General features: G+C 40.3%; 1 protein-coding gene across 1 annotated transcript in view; it reads right to left on the minus strand.

The window, feature by feature from the left end:
• The window catches only part of LOC117810657 (protein kinase C-binding protein NELL1-like), a 459,515-nt gene that overhangs the window by 26,062 nt on the left and 415,926 nt on the right, over positions 1 to 17,527 (minus strand). The window contains exon 16 of the mRNA XM_034680585.1: positions 9,386 to 9,526. Coding sequence (XP_034536476.1) covers positions 9,386 to 9,526 — 141 coding nt within the window. The remainder of the gene's footprint in view (positions 1 to 9,385; positions 9,527 to 17,527) is intronic.

The raw sequence follows: 17,527 nt of genomic DNA on the forward strand, positions 1-17,527 counted from the left end.
CCCTCTGGATCTGCCTGTTTCTCTGAATGCTTCTCGGCAAACCTTTGAGAGAGAAAACTCTCACGTCTGTACTTCACATTAAACTCTATTGTTGGTTTATTTCAGGCTCCCATCAGCTGAGAAAGTGGCGCCTGTGATTTCTCTTTTGTATTGGTGGATTTGTCTCCACTTGATGGGAAAAATCCACACAAATGAACCGCTGAAGACACTCTCACTGCAGAGCATGACGTGGATTAATGTGTCTGATTGTTGGGTTTCTTTGCACTTTTAGAAACACTTTACTCAGATGAAGTCTAACATGACAAGTGGCTGATTTGCCGCCTGAAGGCTGACCTCTTACCTGTAGCTTTCAGCAAAGATTGAACTCATGAGCCACCATAGTTCGCTTCAGCTCCACAAAAGATGTTCATGAGTAGAAAAAGGTTAATTCGATTTGTAGTAGAAGTTGTGTTTGCATATATGGGACTTAAACTGTTACAGGTGCTAATTGGATCAGAGGCAGAATGTGTCTACCACCAGAGGAAAATAGAAAATCATAAAGGTAAAACGTTTGTGATGAGACAATATGAGCTGTCGACGTTTGACACCGTTCAGAGCGTCTTTAAAGCAATCTGTGAAAAACAGACACAAAGCTGAGAGAGAGAGAGAAGTTTGACACGCTGTATACACTTCCTCACATCTGTGTCACACCTTTCTTATGTTTGATTTATAAAAACCACAATGTCTGCTTGACGTGTTGACTGAATCAAACTGAACTTCTGATGTTACTGGATGAGAAAGCTTCTCACACAGATATCACAACTCATCACTTGTCGAAGAAGCACTTTGTTCGACTTGTTCAGGGATGTTTACACAGTCTGGGCTTCTGCTATCATGAAACTTTCCTGTACTATGTTAAAGGGGACATATCACGCTTTTTTCATCAATATATATTGGTCTAAGAGGTCCCCAAAACATGTCTTTAAAGTTTATGCTCAAAAAAACACTTTGAAATCAGATTTTGGCATGCCTGAAGAGTCCTCTTCTTCATTCCTCATCAGAACACTCTGTTTTCTCTCTGACCACGCCCCCTCTTGAAGTGGATGTGCCTCGGCTCTCCAGCACGTTGATCTAATGTTTACATGTTGGCTGAATATACACGGCTGCTCAGAGATCGCGTTACTTCAACCCTCTGAATCTGATCCAGAATCTGATCCTGACGGAGAGGCGCCTGTAGCAGGACCTTTCTGAACGATTGGTCACAGATTTAGTGTTTCTTGTTGTTTTATTTATCAGTATGTAGACGTGTGTCTTGGTACACAGCTACGAACATGTAGTTATGTGGCTATGCTAACTAGCGCTAGCACTTATCCATGATAAATAAAAATCATCCACTAGATCTTCAAATCTGCAGACGTGGGGAGTAAAACCGACCTCTACCAGAAAGGCAGCGGGACCTTTTCTGAAGGATTGGTCACAGATTCTGTGTTTCTTGTTGTTTTATTTGTCAGTATGTTGATGTGTGTCTTGGTACACAGCTACAGCTACGACATGTAGCTATGTAGCTATGCTAACTAGCGCTAGCACTTATCCATGATAAATAAAAATCATCCACTAGATCTTCAAATCTGCAGACGTGGGGAGTAAAACCGACCTTTGTGTTTATTAAGACAGCCTACAACTAGCATGCCTCCCTCCTAAGCTCCTTGTTAGCACACATTTGTGCAGGTAATGAAAAACGGAGGAGGGATTCAGTATTATTTTATACAGTCTATGGGCTGAACAAGCTCCGAGCTCTGACTCCGTGACAGACCGGATATTGTTGTTACGTAACAAAAACACTGAAGTCTGAAACGGCTCGTTTCACACACATTTACAGAAAGGTGGAGAAATCAAAACAGGGGCAGAATGGATTTTTTTCATTCTCGGGGGGTTTGTAGACATGCCAGGGACACATATTTCAGGTTAAAGAACCATTAAAAAGTCAATTTTGCATGATATGTCACCTTTAACACTTTGTCTTTATGTTGAGTGTTTCTTAGAAAGGGGGACACTTGAGAGGCCCTTCGAGGGTTTTTTTAGCTCCTTCTTGTCACTTAAGTTAGAAATGTTTTGTCTTGTTCTTTCACTTGTGCACTACAACAAGTAAGAAGTAAATACACCACTAGTCAAAAGTTTGGACGCACCTTCTCATTCAAGGGTTTGTATTTATTTTAATTATTGTAAACACTGTAGATTAATACTGAAGACACCAAAACTATGAAAGAACATATATGGAATTATTTAATCAACAAAAAAGTGTTAAAGAAAGCAGAATATGTTTTATATTTTAGATTCTGTAAAGTAGCCCCCTTTTTTCCTTCATGACAGCTTTGCACACTCTTGGTATTCTCTCAGTCCGCTTCATGAAGTGGTCTCCTGGAATGGTTTCTAATTAACATGAGCCTTGTCAAGAGTTCATTTGTAGAATGACTTGCCTTCTTAATGTGTTTGAGACCATCAGTTGTGTTGTTCAGAGGTAGGGTTAGCACACAATGGATAGCCCTATTTGACTACTGTTGTAATCCAGATTATGGCAAAACCAGATTATTTCATAGTTTTGATGTCTTCAGTATTAATCTACAATGTTGGAAATAATTCAAATAAACAAAAACCATTGAATGAGAAGGTGTGTCAAAACTTTTGACTTGTAGTGTATGCCTCATAAAGGATCAAAAACTCCTCACAGGGGCTTTAAGGTACGAGTCAGTCACGTAACAAACTTTAGGAGAGGAGTGTTTTATCATGTTGAAGATATTTAGATCAAGTGATGTAACATGATAAATAAAATGCTCAAAATAAAATATCTAACACTAAAATAAACTGAATTAAACGTCAGTCAGTGCTTCGGCAGTGAGCAGACAAAGCACAGTAATGTGGACAGAATTATATTTACCTAAATGCTAAAAGTGCATGCCTCTATTTTGCCATTGGTCAGTCTCTTTTTTAGCAGCATTATAATAAACTACAATATCTCTTTAATGCATTATTTGCATCATTGTGCTAGCTTTCTCTATCCTCACATGCCAGAACGTTTCTTGCTCTGCAATCCGCTGCTAGTTTGAATTTACGGAGCATCACTGCACGTCTTTGTATTCTAGATTTTTCCAGTACGTCTGCATGCTTTGTTAAATATCCTAATGAAACACATTCAGACTTAGAGCAGCTTGGATTATCCTCTCAGCTGTTTCTGTGAATCTGACATGTTGAATGGATAAATGTACAGTCATAGCCAAAAGTTTTGAGAATGACACATCTATTAATTTTCACAAAGTCTGCTGTTTCAGTTTTTATAATGGCAATTTGCATATACTCCAGAATGTTATGAGGAGTGATCAGCTCAACTGCAATTAATTGCAAAGTCCCTTTTTGCCTTGAAAATGAACTTTATCACCAAAAACACATTTCCACTGCATTTCAGCCCTGCCACAAAAGGACCAGCTAACATCATTTCAATGACACACAGGTGTCACACACATTAACACAGGTGTGGGTGTTGATGAGGACAAGGCTGGCGATCAATCTGTCATGATTGAGTGACTGGACACTTTAAAAGGAAGATGGTGCATGACACCATTGTTCCTCATCTGTTAGCCATGGTTACCTGCAAGGAAACACGTGCAGCCATCATTGCATTGCACAAAAAGGGCCTAACAGGGAAGTTTATAGCAGCGAGTAAGATTGCACCTCAGTCAACCGTCTATCCAATTATCAAGAACTTCAAGGAGGGAGGTTCAATTGTTGCCAAACAGGCTCCAGGGCGCCCAAGAAAGTCCAGCAAGCGCCAGGACCGTCTCCTGAAGGTGTTACAGCTGCGGGATCGGGCCACCACCAGTGCAGAGCTTGCTCAGGAATGGCAGCAGGCAGGTGTGAGTGCATCTGCACGCACAGTGAGGCGAAGACTTTTGGAGGAAGGCCTGGTGTCAAGGAGGGCAGCAAAGAAGCCACTTCTCTCCAGTAAAAACATCAGGGACAGACTGATATTCTGCAGAAGGTACAGGGACTGGACTGCTGAGGACTGGGGTAAAGTCATTATCTCTGATGAATCCCCTTTCCGATTGTTTGGGGCATCTGGAGGAAGGCTTGTTTGGAGAAGACGAGGTGAGCGCTACCATCAGTCCTGTCTCTTGCCAACAGTGAAGCCTCCTGAGACCATTCATGTGTGGGGTTGCTTTTCGGTCAAGGGAGTGGGCTCTCTCACAATCTTGCCTAAAAACACAGCCATGAATAAAGAATGGTACCAGAACGTCCTCCGAGAGCAACTTCTCCCAACCATCCAAGGGCAGTTTGGTGATGAAGAATGTCTTTTCCAGCATGATGGAGCACCTTGCCATAAAGCAAAAGTCATAACAAAATGGCTCGGGGAACAAAACATTAAGATTTTGGGCCCTTGGCCAGGAAACTCCCCAGATCTTAATCCCATTGAGAACTTGTGGTCAATCCTCAAGAGGCGGGTGGACAATCAAAAACCCACAAATTCTGACAAACTCCAAGCATTGATTATGCAAGAAGGGACTGCCATCAGTCAGGATTTGGTCCAGAAGTTGATTGACAGCATGCCAGGGAGAATTGCAGAGGTCTTGAAAAAGAAGGGTCAACACTGCAAATATTGACTTATTGCATGAATTCTGTGTAATTCTCAATAAAAGCTTTTGATACTTATGAAATGCTTCTAATTGTATTTCATTATACCATAGAAACATCTGACAAAAACACCTAAAAACCCTGAAGCAGCAGACTTTGTGAAAATGTAATATTTGTGTCATTCTCAAAACTTTTGGCCATGACTGGACACAATGTCACGACATTCAACACGACACGTCAACATTGTAGATTAATACTGAAAACATCAAAACCAGATTATTTCATAGTTTTGATGTCTTCAGGATTAATCTACAATGTTGAAAATAATTAAAACAAATACAAACCATCGAATGAGAAGGTGTGTCCAAACTTTTGACTGGGAGTGTATGTGAGAGTTAAAAAGAGGAACAGGTTGAACTGTAAATTGTTCTGTTTTAGGGACCTGGGTAACATAAGGAGTGGAAGGATCAGATACAGCTCCAAACAGATGATATACCTTGGCTAACATTAGCAGTTATAAAGCACTGAAGCTTGGGAGCCAATGCTCTGTTCAAACATGTGATAGGTGCAGTCACAACAGACACGACGAGTTGATAATAAGTGTCTGTTAATACAGCAGAGCGGTGAGACACTTTAGATGATGTGTGGAAAGCTTAAGCACTGAGGATTGTGTTTAAGCTGCCAAACTGCAGGTAAGATGATATAGATTTTCAGTCTGGGACGAGCAAAACATCACAGGACAGAAAATAAGCAGAAACAAGAGACAGGTTGGAGAATCATGTTTGACTGTTTTCACTTAAACGTGACATTTAAGGCTGAAAGTGACAACAGAAATGAACTGAGGGGTGAGCCTGCTTTGCTATCGATTCCAGTTGTCTCTCTAGTGACTGTCACAATTCAGTCTGTTCTGTGATTAAAGTCTGATTCCCTTCTCCTTTTCCTGGTCTGTAGATCTGTAACCCTAACCCCACAAGACTAGAAACTGCAAAATATTTCATTTCAGTTTCCTCTCACAGAACATTTCAGTCACAGTCAGTCACATTTTGTTGTGTAACATTCATCACAGCAAACTATGAGACAGAAAAGACTTCTATTTCTAAACTGGGAATCATCAATAAAACAGTTACATCACTCAAGTCAAAAAGTGGAACATATTTGAGATTAACACAGTGCTGGAATCGGATCAAACAGGATTCTCCAGCTATATATATATATATATATAAAAAGCTCTTCTTGGGAGTGTAAGAAGTTCATGAAGTTGATTTCATCTCTTCACAGCCTCCTAAATCTTTAATCTGACGGAGCAGCAGAACTAATATCTGCCTGTTGGAGTCAGAGTAGCAGCATCTGTCCCAGAATAAACTCAGCTGAAATGCTATTGATTTCCCTCTCCTCGTTTTCAATTTCAGCTTCATAATGGGTGCTTTCATGCGAGCTGGTGTACTATAAATCAACTAAATCATGCCGTGATGTATGAGCAATAAACAAAGCAGTGGAATAACAGACTGCGCAGGCGATGGTGTCTTAATATTACAAGAAGTTGTGAAAGTATTGCAAATCATAAAGCTTGCAAGGTGTAGTCATCCATAAGCAGAGGTGAACTGGTTAATAATTGATTGTACAGTTCAACTTTCAATGCACCTTCTGCTCTGTACTCCATCTTTAACACTGTGCTCTGACATGGGGAATATACAGTACATGCATGGTGTTTCTCTGTTTCTGTCTGCAGCAGAGAGAGGAGTTTACTCAAAGCACAAGACTGATGTGTGTTCCTCGTGAATGGTGGCCTGTTTGAACACCAGCTGTAAGTCATGAGCATAGAAAGCTGTGATGAATGAAGTTCTGCCTCTAGCAGCACTTTGAAGACCATTCTTCAATTTTCTGTCTCTCCTTGACATCATATAATCACGAGGTAGAGTTCATTTCAATGCATAGAGGCACAAGTAATGGGAGCAGGGGTCCTCTTTCCAGTCCCTCCATGATTTCGCAGGATTTTTTTGTGATTGTTGCGGCCCAAAAAGCCTGAATTTGCGACAGCTTTTTGAAAAAATTGCGGTGAAAGTTGCGATTTTTTGGGGGGATTTTTTCCCCCCAATAACATCTCAGGGGCAAGTAAATATGCTAAATTACAGTTGTTTTTAGAAAACATTCTTGATTTGACCACTGTGACTGCATTTTGATTCACTTGATTCACAGAAAAATGCCATGAAAGGGCTGTATTGCACATTTACGACGGTCCTTGAATGCACCTTGCAGCGACAGAGGCACAGTCAGTCAGTTCACGGCACTCTGAAATGAATCTGCATCTTTGATGATGAGGAGTTGATCAAAACTTACTAAAGGTGTCTGATGTTTCACCAAACTGGAATAAATCAAGCTGTAGACGGGAGCTTTTTACGGTAATAGCGGCAAAAACGTCAAATATTAAACAGACGTCCCCCGGTTGTGTCTTTGTCACTAACACACTCTGGGGGGTAAAAATCATCAATGAAGATGAGACAGATGCATGGAGGTGAGGAGAGCTGGTTCATAAAGCACACCTGCTGCAGGTAGAGACCAAGCTAACACTGAGCCCCTCAGATAATAACTCTAGTATCTATAAATAACAACGTTGTCATTGTCACTTGTCCTGCCTGCTGTCCTCGCTCTTCACCCGTTCTCTGTGCGTGTTTTATTGTTGAAAAGTGCCGATCAAGTGAGGACTTATGTTTATGTTACAAGGAAGTCAGTTGATGATGAAACCGATGACGTACAGGGGCTGAGTTTAAGGTAATTGGTCAAATTTGCGGGAAAGTTGCGGTGATTGTATAAAATTGCAAGGCCGCGAAAAAAATCGCGCTGATTGGTTGAATTTGCGTTGATAGTTGCGATCGCGAAATCGCAACTTCCTGGAGGGACTGACTTTCAGGATGTTTTGATGATTTAACACTTAATCCCCTGAAATCTGGTGAATATTTATGCAGCAGTTTGAAGCAGGAATTTATTATGTGAAAGTAAAACACACAATTTTTAATACATAATTAAAAAAGGAAGACTACTTCCTGGATAAAGCTAAAATTTTGGTAAAATTTGATCTCTTATTTTTCACATATTCATTTAAAAACTGATGCTGATGATCATTTATATGTTAAATTTCTGTTTTGGGAATATCCACACCACTTTCCCCTCCTTGAGGTAAAAGGACAAGAATATACACTTCCAGTCAAAAGTTTGGACACACCTTCTCATTCAATGTTTTTTTTATTTATTTGAACTATTTTCCACACTGTAGATTAATACTGAAGACATCAAAACTATGAAATAATCTGGTTTTGCCATAATCTGGATTTCAACAGTAGTCAAATAGGGCTATCCATTGTGTACTAACCCTACCTCTGAACACAACTGATGGTCTCAAACACATTAAGAAGGCAAGTCATTCTACAAATGAATTCTTGACAAGGCTCATGTTCATTAGAAACCATTCCAGGAGACCACTTCATGAAGCAGACTGAGAGAATACCAAGAGTGTGCAAAGCTGTCATGAAGGAAAAAGGGGGCTACTTTACAGAATCTAAAATATAAAACATATTCTGCTTTGTTTAACACTTTTTGGTTGATTAATTAATTCCATATATGTTCTTTCATAGTTTTGGTGTCTTCAGTATTAATCTACAGTGTTTCTAATAATTAAAATAAATACAAACCCTTGAATGAGAAGGTGTGTCCAAACTTTCGACTGGTAGTGTATGTGAAGGACAGGAAACTTTGTCCAACGCCAAGACAAGTCATTCTAATCTCTCAATGCACCCAACCAACTCATAGTAAGTAAGCCTGAAGCTGCAAACAACGTTGACCCAGGTCCAGCTCATGTTAGCTCTGCAGACCAAGAAGGAGTCGCTCCATCCAAACAGCAAAGGCTTGATTTCAAATCACCCACAGCTCCACAATCTGTAAACCAGGAAGGACTAAACAGACTGACTGTGAGGTATGCTGTTGAAGGCATGCTTCCAATATCAACTGTTGAGTCTGCTGCTGTCAGAGAACTCATTAGCAAAATACCACTGAGACAAGAGGCAGGGTGCATTAATAAGAAGTAATGCTGAAGTTACTTCCCTGAGAACAAATTACTTTTAAAAATGCAGTCACTCAGTACTTCAGTTATTTTTTGATACTACTAGTAACTGTGACTAATTACTAAAAAAAGATGTGCAAGAACTTAATTGGTTGTTTAATTTCAACATGTTTAAACTTGCTAATTTTGTATCAAAAGCCTGGAGAAGAAGACAAGATAGTCTTTTTAAGTAGTGTGCATTTTAATTTGTATTATTTTCTTTTATTCTGTTATAATTTTCTACCTCAGTTTCCTTACAAGAAATGATTGTGCTGTGCGCTCTGACCCTGGACTGTACGAATGTATGGTGTCTTGTAAGCTCATGCAGGCTGGGCATATGATTGTATGCATGACACAATAATAAAATCAAAACTTCAAACTACTAATTTGCACAACACGGCTAAGAGCACAGATTTAGCTGCAGAAAATGACAAATTGCATTCTAAATAAAATGAAGTACTAAGGTGCTTACATGCTGGACTTTCAAATACTTAAATAAGCCATCATGGTTTCATGATGAAAGAGATTTCAAAAGGAAGCCAAGGCAGCAGGGGTATCCAAAAACTCTGAGTACCTGAACTTGTTCAGATGGAATAAAAGTCTGAAATAGCTCTGCAGTGTGCAGCAGAGGTAGAGGAGCCGGTATTTCCAGCAGTGATAAGGATGTTTTTAAATTCAGTGTATACTCACCGATGCAGGAGCTCCCATCGAGCAGGTAGGAGCCATTGTCATGGAAACCACTTCTGCATTCACAGTGGTACCAGCCGGGCAGGTTGACACAGCGGGAGTGGTTGTGGCACTCAATCAGGCCCTCTGCACACTCGTCAATATCTGAGGATACACGCAGACGAAAAACAAACACACACACGGTGCAGCATCAGCATCAGCATCAGTGCACATTATTTTCCTGGCAACAAAAAGTGAACCTGAAACTTCACCCCGTTTGAGTCTTTTCTGTCTCTTCTTTGATCTGCGAGAGCCGCAACAATCGAGGTTGATTCAATCAGAGCAAACCCCGCAACAACAGCAGAGCGAGGTCAGCAGCTGCCCACATTACACAGACAACATCTCAGCAGCAGCAGCAGGGATCAAAGTCTTCCAAATCACACCGTCCGGGGGAGTTTTCTTCATGCAATTCTGCATTTCTTCTCCACACTCAATTCTCCTGCTTTCTCTTTTGTTTATTCTTACACACACACATACACATGTCCAACCCAGAGGCATCAGGCCCTCGCTCCTCTAAAGGGTAGTTCTCTCTCATCCATTATGTATGATGTGAGCTCTGCTACTTGACTGCAGCTCTCTCTGGCCTCCAGCGGTACAGCCCAACCTGTGCACACACACACACACACACACCCTTTGGGTTAAAGGGTGACCTTCAGTCACAACTTAAACAACTTAAAAGCAAATGCAGAAAACAAGGAGAGGTGGCGAGGGACTGTAATGTCTATATATCTTGTGTTGTCACTGTGAGAGGTGTAGTGGCAGATCTCTTACTTCAATTTGAAGTGTCACTTGGTTAGTAGGAGCACTCTTTTCTGACGCGTGTCCACCGTCATTCATAAAAAATAAAAAGAATCAATTTACTCACAGGTCCGTAGTTCAATCTCAGTTTATTCAATGAGAGTTTTTCCATTTTCTTCCAATTAAAACATACTCAAAAACAGGCTCAAATAGGTCATGGTCAAAAAGCATTACTCATGACGCTCCATCTAACCCAAAACAAAAGAATGCATTTACACACACCTGTGCCTCCTGCCTTATATAGTTACTGGCCCCGCCCATAACCAAAACCCAGCAGGTAAATTCCCACTTAAACTAAAACGGCTTCTACAGAGGGAAACTCTTACAGTTACTCAGAGCTTTACAGTTATTTTGAATACTATGGAAAGGAAATCAGGAGGAGTGTTTTTAAGCAGGAGGACTCAGAGTTTGATGAGTTCACTCTTGAAGAACATACCAAACTAGATATGGGATCTAATGCTTTTTGAAGGGAACCTGATCTTGAGGAGCTGTTCCTTTCAAAGAGCCATTCAAAAGTCTGGCTCTTTGGCTCATTGTTATATTTATTAAACTTTTAGAAGTCAACCAGGGGTAACTCTCTTTTGTCAAGGGAACAATCACTGGTAGCAGTTATAAGATAAGATTTGGATCAGATTAATTCAAACTTACACATCCTACCAATATATATATATATATACTCTATTGGTGGGAATTATTCTGAAATATTGATTATAATTTCATTTGGCATTGTAAACATTCCATAATATGGTGCCATATCCCCAATGAGACAATGAGATCACTATTTTGAATTTTCCATCACATAAAAAACTTGTGGCACTATAAAAGCTACACAGGCTGCAGATAACTTCCATGCTAAACAACTTTACTGTACAATTTTACACACAAGAACATTTTAACAGTACAGAAAAATATATAAAAATAATAAATATATATGTAAATAAAAAATATAAACACAACTAGAATAAAAATTAGGCCATTAAGTTATCCTTTTCTCCACATCAAACCCTACCAATGACATACGCAGCCATCTTGGATCCCTCTCACTTAATATCACACCCACTGCAAGAAACCTAGGTGTGTTATTTGACTCCGAGCTCTGTTTTGATGCCCAGGTTAAAAAGGTTGTGCAGATTTGTTTTTTCCACCTGAAAATCATTTCCAAAATCAAATCTTTCTTATCATTTCATGACTTACACAAGGTTGTTCATGACTTTATCCTGTCAAGACTAGATTTTTGCAATGCCCTTTATTCCGGTTTATCTCATACTTCTGTTCATCGCCTTCAATTAACTCAAAATGCAGCTGCCCGATTAATCACTGGGTCACGAAAATCCGATCACATAACTCCAATTCTGGCTTCCTTACACTGGCTTTCTATTAAATTCCGAATCGATTTCAAAATACTACTACTCACTTACAAAGCTCTACACAATCAGGCTCCCCAGTACATCACAGACCTTCTCACTCGGTACAAGCCTCCCCGCCCTCTCAGATCAGCCGACATGGGCTTATTGGTTACACCTAGTGCCCGTTTAAAATCCAAGGGGTTTCAGGCTTTTTCAGTCCGGGCTCCCAAACTATGGAACGACCTACCATCTGAAATAAGTCGTGCTACTTCTGTTCTTAATTTTAAATCACTTCTTAAAACTTTCTTTTTCAAAAAGGCCTTCATAACTTGCTAACATGTTATTATGTATGTGTGTGTGTGTATGTATGTATGTATGTACGTATATGTATGTGCATGTGTGTACATATGTATATGTGTATATGTGTATATGTGTATGAAAAAGGGTTGGGATTATATTTATTATTGTTTACTTTCTGTGAAGCACTTTGTAACTCTGTTTAGAAAAGTGCTATATAAATAAAGTTTATTTTTATTATTATTATTATTATTATAAAAATGTGAATGCAAAATTGTACTACCCCACCTGGTGTTTCCACACCTGAACTACTTTACAAACAGGAGCTCAGCTCCTTGCCTCGAATCCACCTCAAAACAATGTAAACAAGAACAAAGTGTAGACAATAAGTGTGAACAAAAGACTCATAGGGCACGCAGGTGACACGTGAAGGCAGCGTGGGCAACCTGCATATAAAAACGGCTCCCAAATGAACGGCTCGCAACTGCAAATCGGTTCTCATCATTCACTGAAAAGAGCCGTAGGAGGACCTTTGGAAAAGTTATGTTTTGCACATCAGAACAATATCTGTGTATTTGTGAATCTAAATACCAGTGAACTTGAATCTGATTCAGATTATTATCCTGGTTGATCTTGGTTATGCATGTGGTCCGCGAAAAGACCAAGATACTAATCCACCATGAGAAAACATGGTTTGCAAGTCATACACACAAGGTGGAACTTATTTAAAGCAGAATTGAGATAGAGGGAGATTCAGAAAGGGAGATATAGATATAGACAAACAAACAAAGCAACCACAAGAACATCACCAGATAATAAAGACTGAAATAAGCTGGGTACCACTGTGATGATGTTTGTAAATGAGCAGATGAATTAAGATTTTAATTTGACATTGAAGAGGAGCCGACAATATGTTCTTGTAAAACTTGTGTGTTATTGTCTATAAATGCTAAACAGTCAATAAAACAAACGCGCCATGCTGTGAGTTATTTGACTTGTTAAATGCTGATCAGTCTTCTCTTGATTTAACTCACTACAAACTGTAAACACTGACACAATACAAGAAAAGATTCATCTGCAGTGTCTCTGTCTATAGAAAATAACCACACTGACCTTCTGATCTTGTGCTATAAACACTTTCTGATTCTCCTCTCCTGCTGTGAGAGTCATAGTTGATACCTTTGGCCCTGTCTGAGGTTTACACACACACACACAGCACACGCACACACACACATTTATCTTCATAGAGATAAAAAGAGAGACACAGGTCGGGCTGTTTAGCGGTGTGTGTGTGTTGTGACTGTGCTGTTAGCCTGCTGTGCTGTAGGTAATCAGACGTGACAGCTGCAGGGAGGCCTGCCCTCTGTCAGCCTCTCAGGTCAGAGCTACACCGCAAGATTCCCCCGTCTGACATCCCGCTGCAACATGCCGAGATTAGAGGTGACTGGTGGCTGAGAGCGGCTAACCCTTCAACGGAAGAGCAGTGTGTGTGTGTGTGTGCGAGTGTGAGTGCATGGACGTATGATCACACACCGAGGCTGGATAAACTGCATGTTAGAGGTGTAATGATTCAATCCAGTTGTGGCTGGATTTAAAATAGGAACTCTTCATCCCACAGGCGTGATTTTAAAACTTCTCATTTGTTTGATTTGTAACCTCTCTGCGCTCCAGATTTAATTGCACGTCAACTCACAGCAAAGCAAAACGCTAATCAAGAGAATAACTACTCAAAAAGTCGTCACATGAATACATCACAATGGATTTCTGCTAATTGAGCTTCTTCTGTAGACACACAGAGTGCATTTATATTGATTAAACAAAGAGCATTCACTGTAATCCCAGCTGCCTTTCTGTTTAGGTGCACACAGCAGCAGCAATGACACAATCCCTGCTGGCTCCCCATCAACACAGAGAACTGGATCCATCAGAGATGAACACCAGAGGTACCGCTGCCTGTCTTTAACCCTCCTGTTGACTAACATCTTTTATCCTTGGGGTCAATTTGACCCCAGCAATTTAAACCTCCAGAAACTGATTGTTACCCAGTTTTATGTGTCATGTACTTTATGTTTCTTTGTTGACTACCTAAACAGCCCTTTAAATAAAACATATGTCAAGAATAAACATTATTTAAATCATTCAGAAGGACTTAATTTGGAAAACAGAACATCAAACTGCCGTGAGTTTGTCATGCTCTCATCGGCCCTGCCTTGTTTCTCTGTTATCAAAATGTATGACACAAGACTCATCATTGAATGCCTTTAGAGGCATGGTGACTGGAGATATTATATCTCAATGTAAAGGTTGGCGGTTCGATCCCAGCTCCTGCAGTCACATGTGGAAGTGTCCTTAGCTATAGTGACCTCAATATCATCCAAAACAAATGTGTTACCGTCTTGTGATATATCCTTAGTCTCCATTAGTCTATTTAGTGAAACACTAAATTACTGAGGCACAAATCTAGTCCAAGATATTACATTACACCCTGGTAATTCAATTAAAGGTTCTCTTTGACCCTGGGGAGAAGAAAAGGGAAATCTAGTGTGGCTTGGTTATGATAAGATCTGATAATGCACTGAATTCATTTTGCTGCTTTCTTGTTGTTTTTTAGAGAAAAGCAGTGAAGAAAAAAAAGCACACAGCGTCTCAAATTAGCATTTCAATGAAGTGAAACGAACGCACTTACAAAATCAACGTGTGATGTTTGTCATGTTTTATTCATTAAATGTTTCATGATTTGAAAAGCTGTTAGGATTGTGTGCAAATACAGGGAGTGCTGAGTGTCTTTATCTCACCCTGTAAGAGAGCACAGCGCACAGCTGGCAGAGGTCACAGCACAAAGATGTCCAAAAGCTGGAGCAAGGGTCTCCTTTTCAAAACAATCTGGATTTGAATAGAATAGATGTTCAGTGCCATTTGAGCAGATACAGGACTGTACAAGTACATTGACATTTTGGGCGTTGCTTCCAGAGTCAGTTCTTTAAAATATAAAATATAAGGAAGGAAAGGAGAGCAACATAAAAATTAAAGAGCAGAATAACGTATTTGCAAAGAGTGCATAGCTGTTGCACATTGTAATTGCACTCTGAGGTAGTTAGCTGTCCACTGAGAATGTGAGGAAGTGGACCTTGTGGGTTGAGATGCTCTCTAGCCTGTGGTGTCTCAGGTTGTAGCCTGTTTCCTTCCACATGCACAGAGCATGAGCTGGATGGTGTTTATCACTGAGGATGCTCTGTGTCTTCCTCCTGCAGTCCTGTATGTTGAGTGTGTCCATGAAGGGGAGGTCAGAGCCGATGATTCCCTCTGTAGTCTTGATGCCCCTTTGAAGCAGTTTGGTGGTGCCTCCAAACCACTCAGTGATGCCACTGGTGAGGATGCTTTCTACGAGTCCTCTGTAATCCAGGGTGAGATGTTTAAGTCCAGCTTTCTTCAGTAGCCTGATTAAATAAAGCAGCTGTTGTGATTCTTCTCTGTTGTTGTTTCTTGACCCAGCTAAGTTTTCCAGAAATGTGAACGCCAAGAAACTCATAACTGTCAACCATGAGAGTTATGTTGAGACTTGCACTATGATGGAGGACTTGATCGGTCAGTGAGACATTTTCTTGTACGAGAGAGGTGTTAAAGACATCTGAGTACACCTCTTTGTTCGCTCTCATCAGGTCCTGCATTGCAGGGGTTCACTTGCTTTAGAACCCTTAGGACCGGTGTGAGAGTCCCCTGGAGCGCCATCTCCTCTGGGTTACATGGGGGCTTTAAGAAGGTATTGCCGTTATGTCTGTCAAATCTGGTAATGTTGAGTGTGTCTGGTAGGAAAATTGAGACACTGACTTCAGCCCTGTCTATGTTACTCCTGTAGATAGTCATTGCCTTTATTCTCATCTTTGATTCCTCTGAGCTGCCGTAGACGTCCTCCTGCTGCGGACGATCTGGACTCCAGCTGATACGGACATGCTGGACTCCAACGGCAACAGCTTCTACGACTCATCTCATCACTATCACTTCTCTTTCTTACTCCCCTCTATCTGTCTTTCCAGACCCAACTCGGTCGAGGCATGATGGCTGTCTAACATGAGTCTGGTTCTGCTGGAGGTTTCTGCCTGTTAAAGGAAGTTTTTCCTCACCACTGTAACTAGCTAAATACTGCGATGTGTAATGCTCATGATGGATTAAGGTGGGGTCAGACTGAGTCTTACCTTGTCTTGAAGTTGGGTCTCTGTTCATAATTTGACATGGAGTGGTCTAGACCTCCTGTGTTTGTAAAGGCGTCTTGAGATAACGTTTGTTGTGATTTGGCGCTATATAAATAAAGATTGATTGATTGATTGATTGATTGATTGATCTTTGTTGTGTTGTTGTCCCATTTGCCGCTCTAAAGTTTTTGGGAGTGTGTCCTCTCAGCAGCTCTGACATCTTTTTGGAGCTCTGATCTGGCATGCTTATCGTCCCTGATGTCCACTGACTTAGAAGTTGCACGCTGCCCTTAATCTTGGTGCATATCTGCATTAAACCAGGGCTCTTGGTTTGGAAACTCACAAATAGAATGAGGAACATTTTGCCAAATATGTCCAATCTCCTCTCATCATTGCTTTTGTTATTATTACTGTTATAAACACATGCTGGCAGATTTAAGCACAACTTGTTCAGACTGATGTGAGCATTTAGTGGATTGTATGATTAAACGTCTTCATTCTTGCTAGTCCACAACAGAATAACTAGTCACTTAAATCATGAAAAGCATAAAAGCAGCTTTTAAAAAAATGCAAAAACAATGACTATGACAGGCAAAAGTGACTTCATGTTTTTTTTTTAGAAGAGCTTAACAAAAGCAATATCATCTAGTCTGAACATCCACAGTGCACAGGCGACAGTGCTGCCAGCCCTCCTAATAACAATAATCCAGCCCCGCTCTCCAACAGCTCCGTCCATAATTTATGAAGAGTGACTCATTCAAAGATGTTTTTCACTGCTACGACAAAATGCTGCTACTTTACTGTGACAAGCAAGAGGTGCAGCAATTTATCTTTTTAGAGAAATGCTCATTTTCATGTCTTGGAAAAGTTCCACTTTATTCCCCTTCCTCGCTGTCGCTCATCTCTCTTTTCTTCTCTGTGTTTTTCTGCTGTAATTAAACAAACCACTGGGAGGAACACACTTTTTACTTGTTACTTTTTTTGACACTGGAGAGTTGAATTTTACACAGAAAATTAAAATGCATTACTTCAGCTGCATGAATGTGACGGTGCTTGAGTCTATACTGGAAGAGCAATGTAGGCCCAGTGCATCTCAGGACTGAACAGCACTACAACAAGACTAGCAACCAAAAATCGAGCTGCCAGATTGGCTCTGAACTGTTCTTTTCATACTAATGTGCTTGAGACGCATAGAAGATTATATTGGCTAACTGTGGAGGCTAAATTAAAATCACGCCTCCTGTCAATTTATGCAAACTGTTATATGGAACAACACACCACAGTTCTTTTGTAATATACTCAAATATTCTGGTTTTAATCATAGGTATAGTACACGGCATGTGAGCACTGGTCATCTGCTAACACAAGAGGTTCCTCTGCCTGGAATCAACTCCCCACTAACATGAGAATGATCAAGAACAGATTTCCTTTTAGAAAGTCACTTAAACAAATACTGATAAATTCCTCATATACGT

The sequence above is a fragment of the Notolabrus celidotus genome, chromosome 3 (genome assembly GCF_009762535.1).
Source record: "Notolabrus celidotus isolate fNotCel1 chromosome 3, fNotCel1.pri, whole genome shotgun sequence".
Lineage (NCBI taxonomy): Eukaryota > Metazoa > Chordata > Actinopteri > Labriformes > Labridae > Notolabrus > Notolabrus celidotus.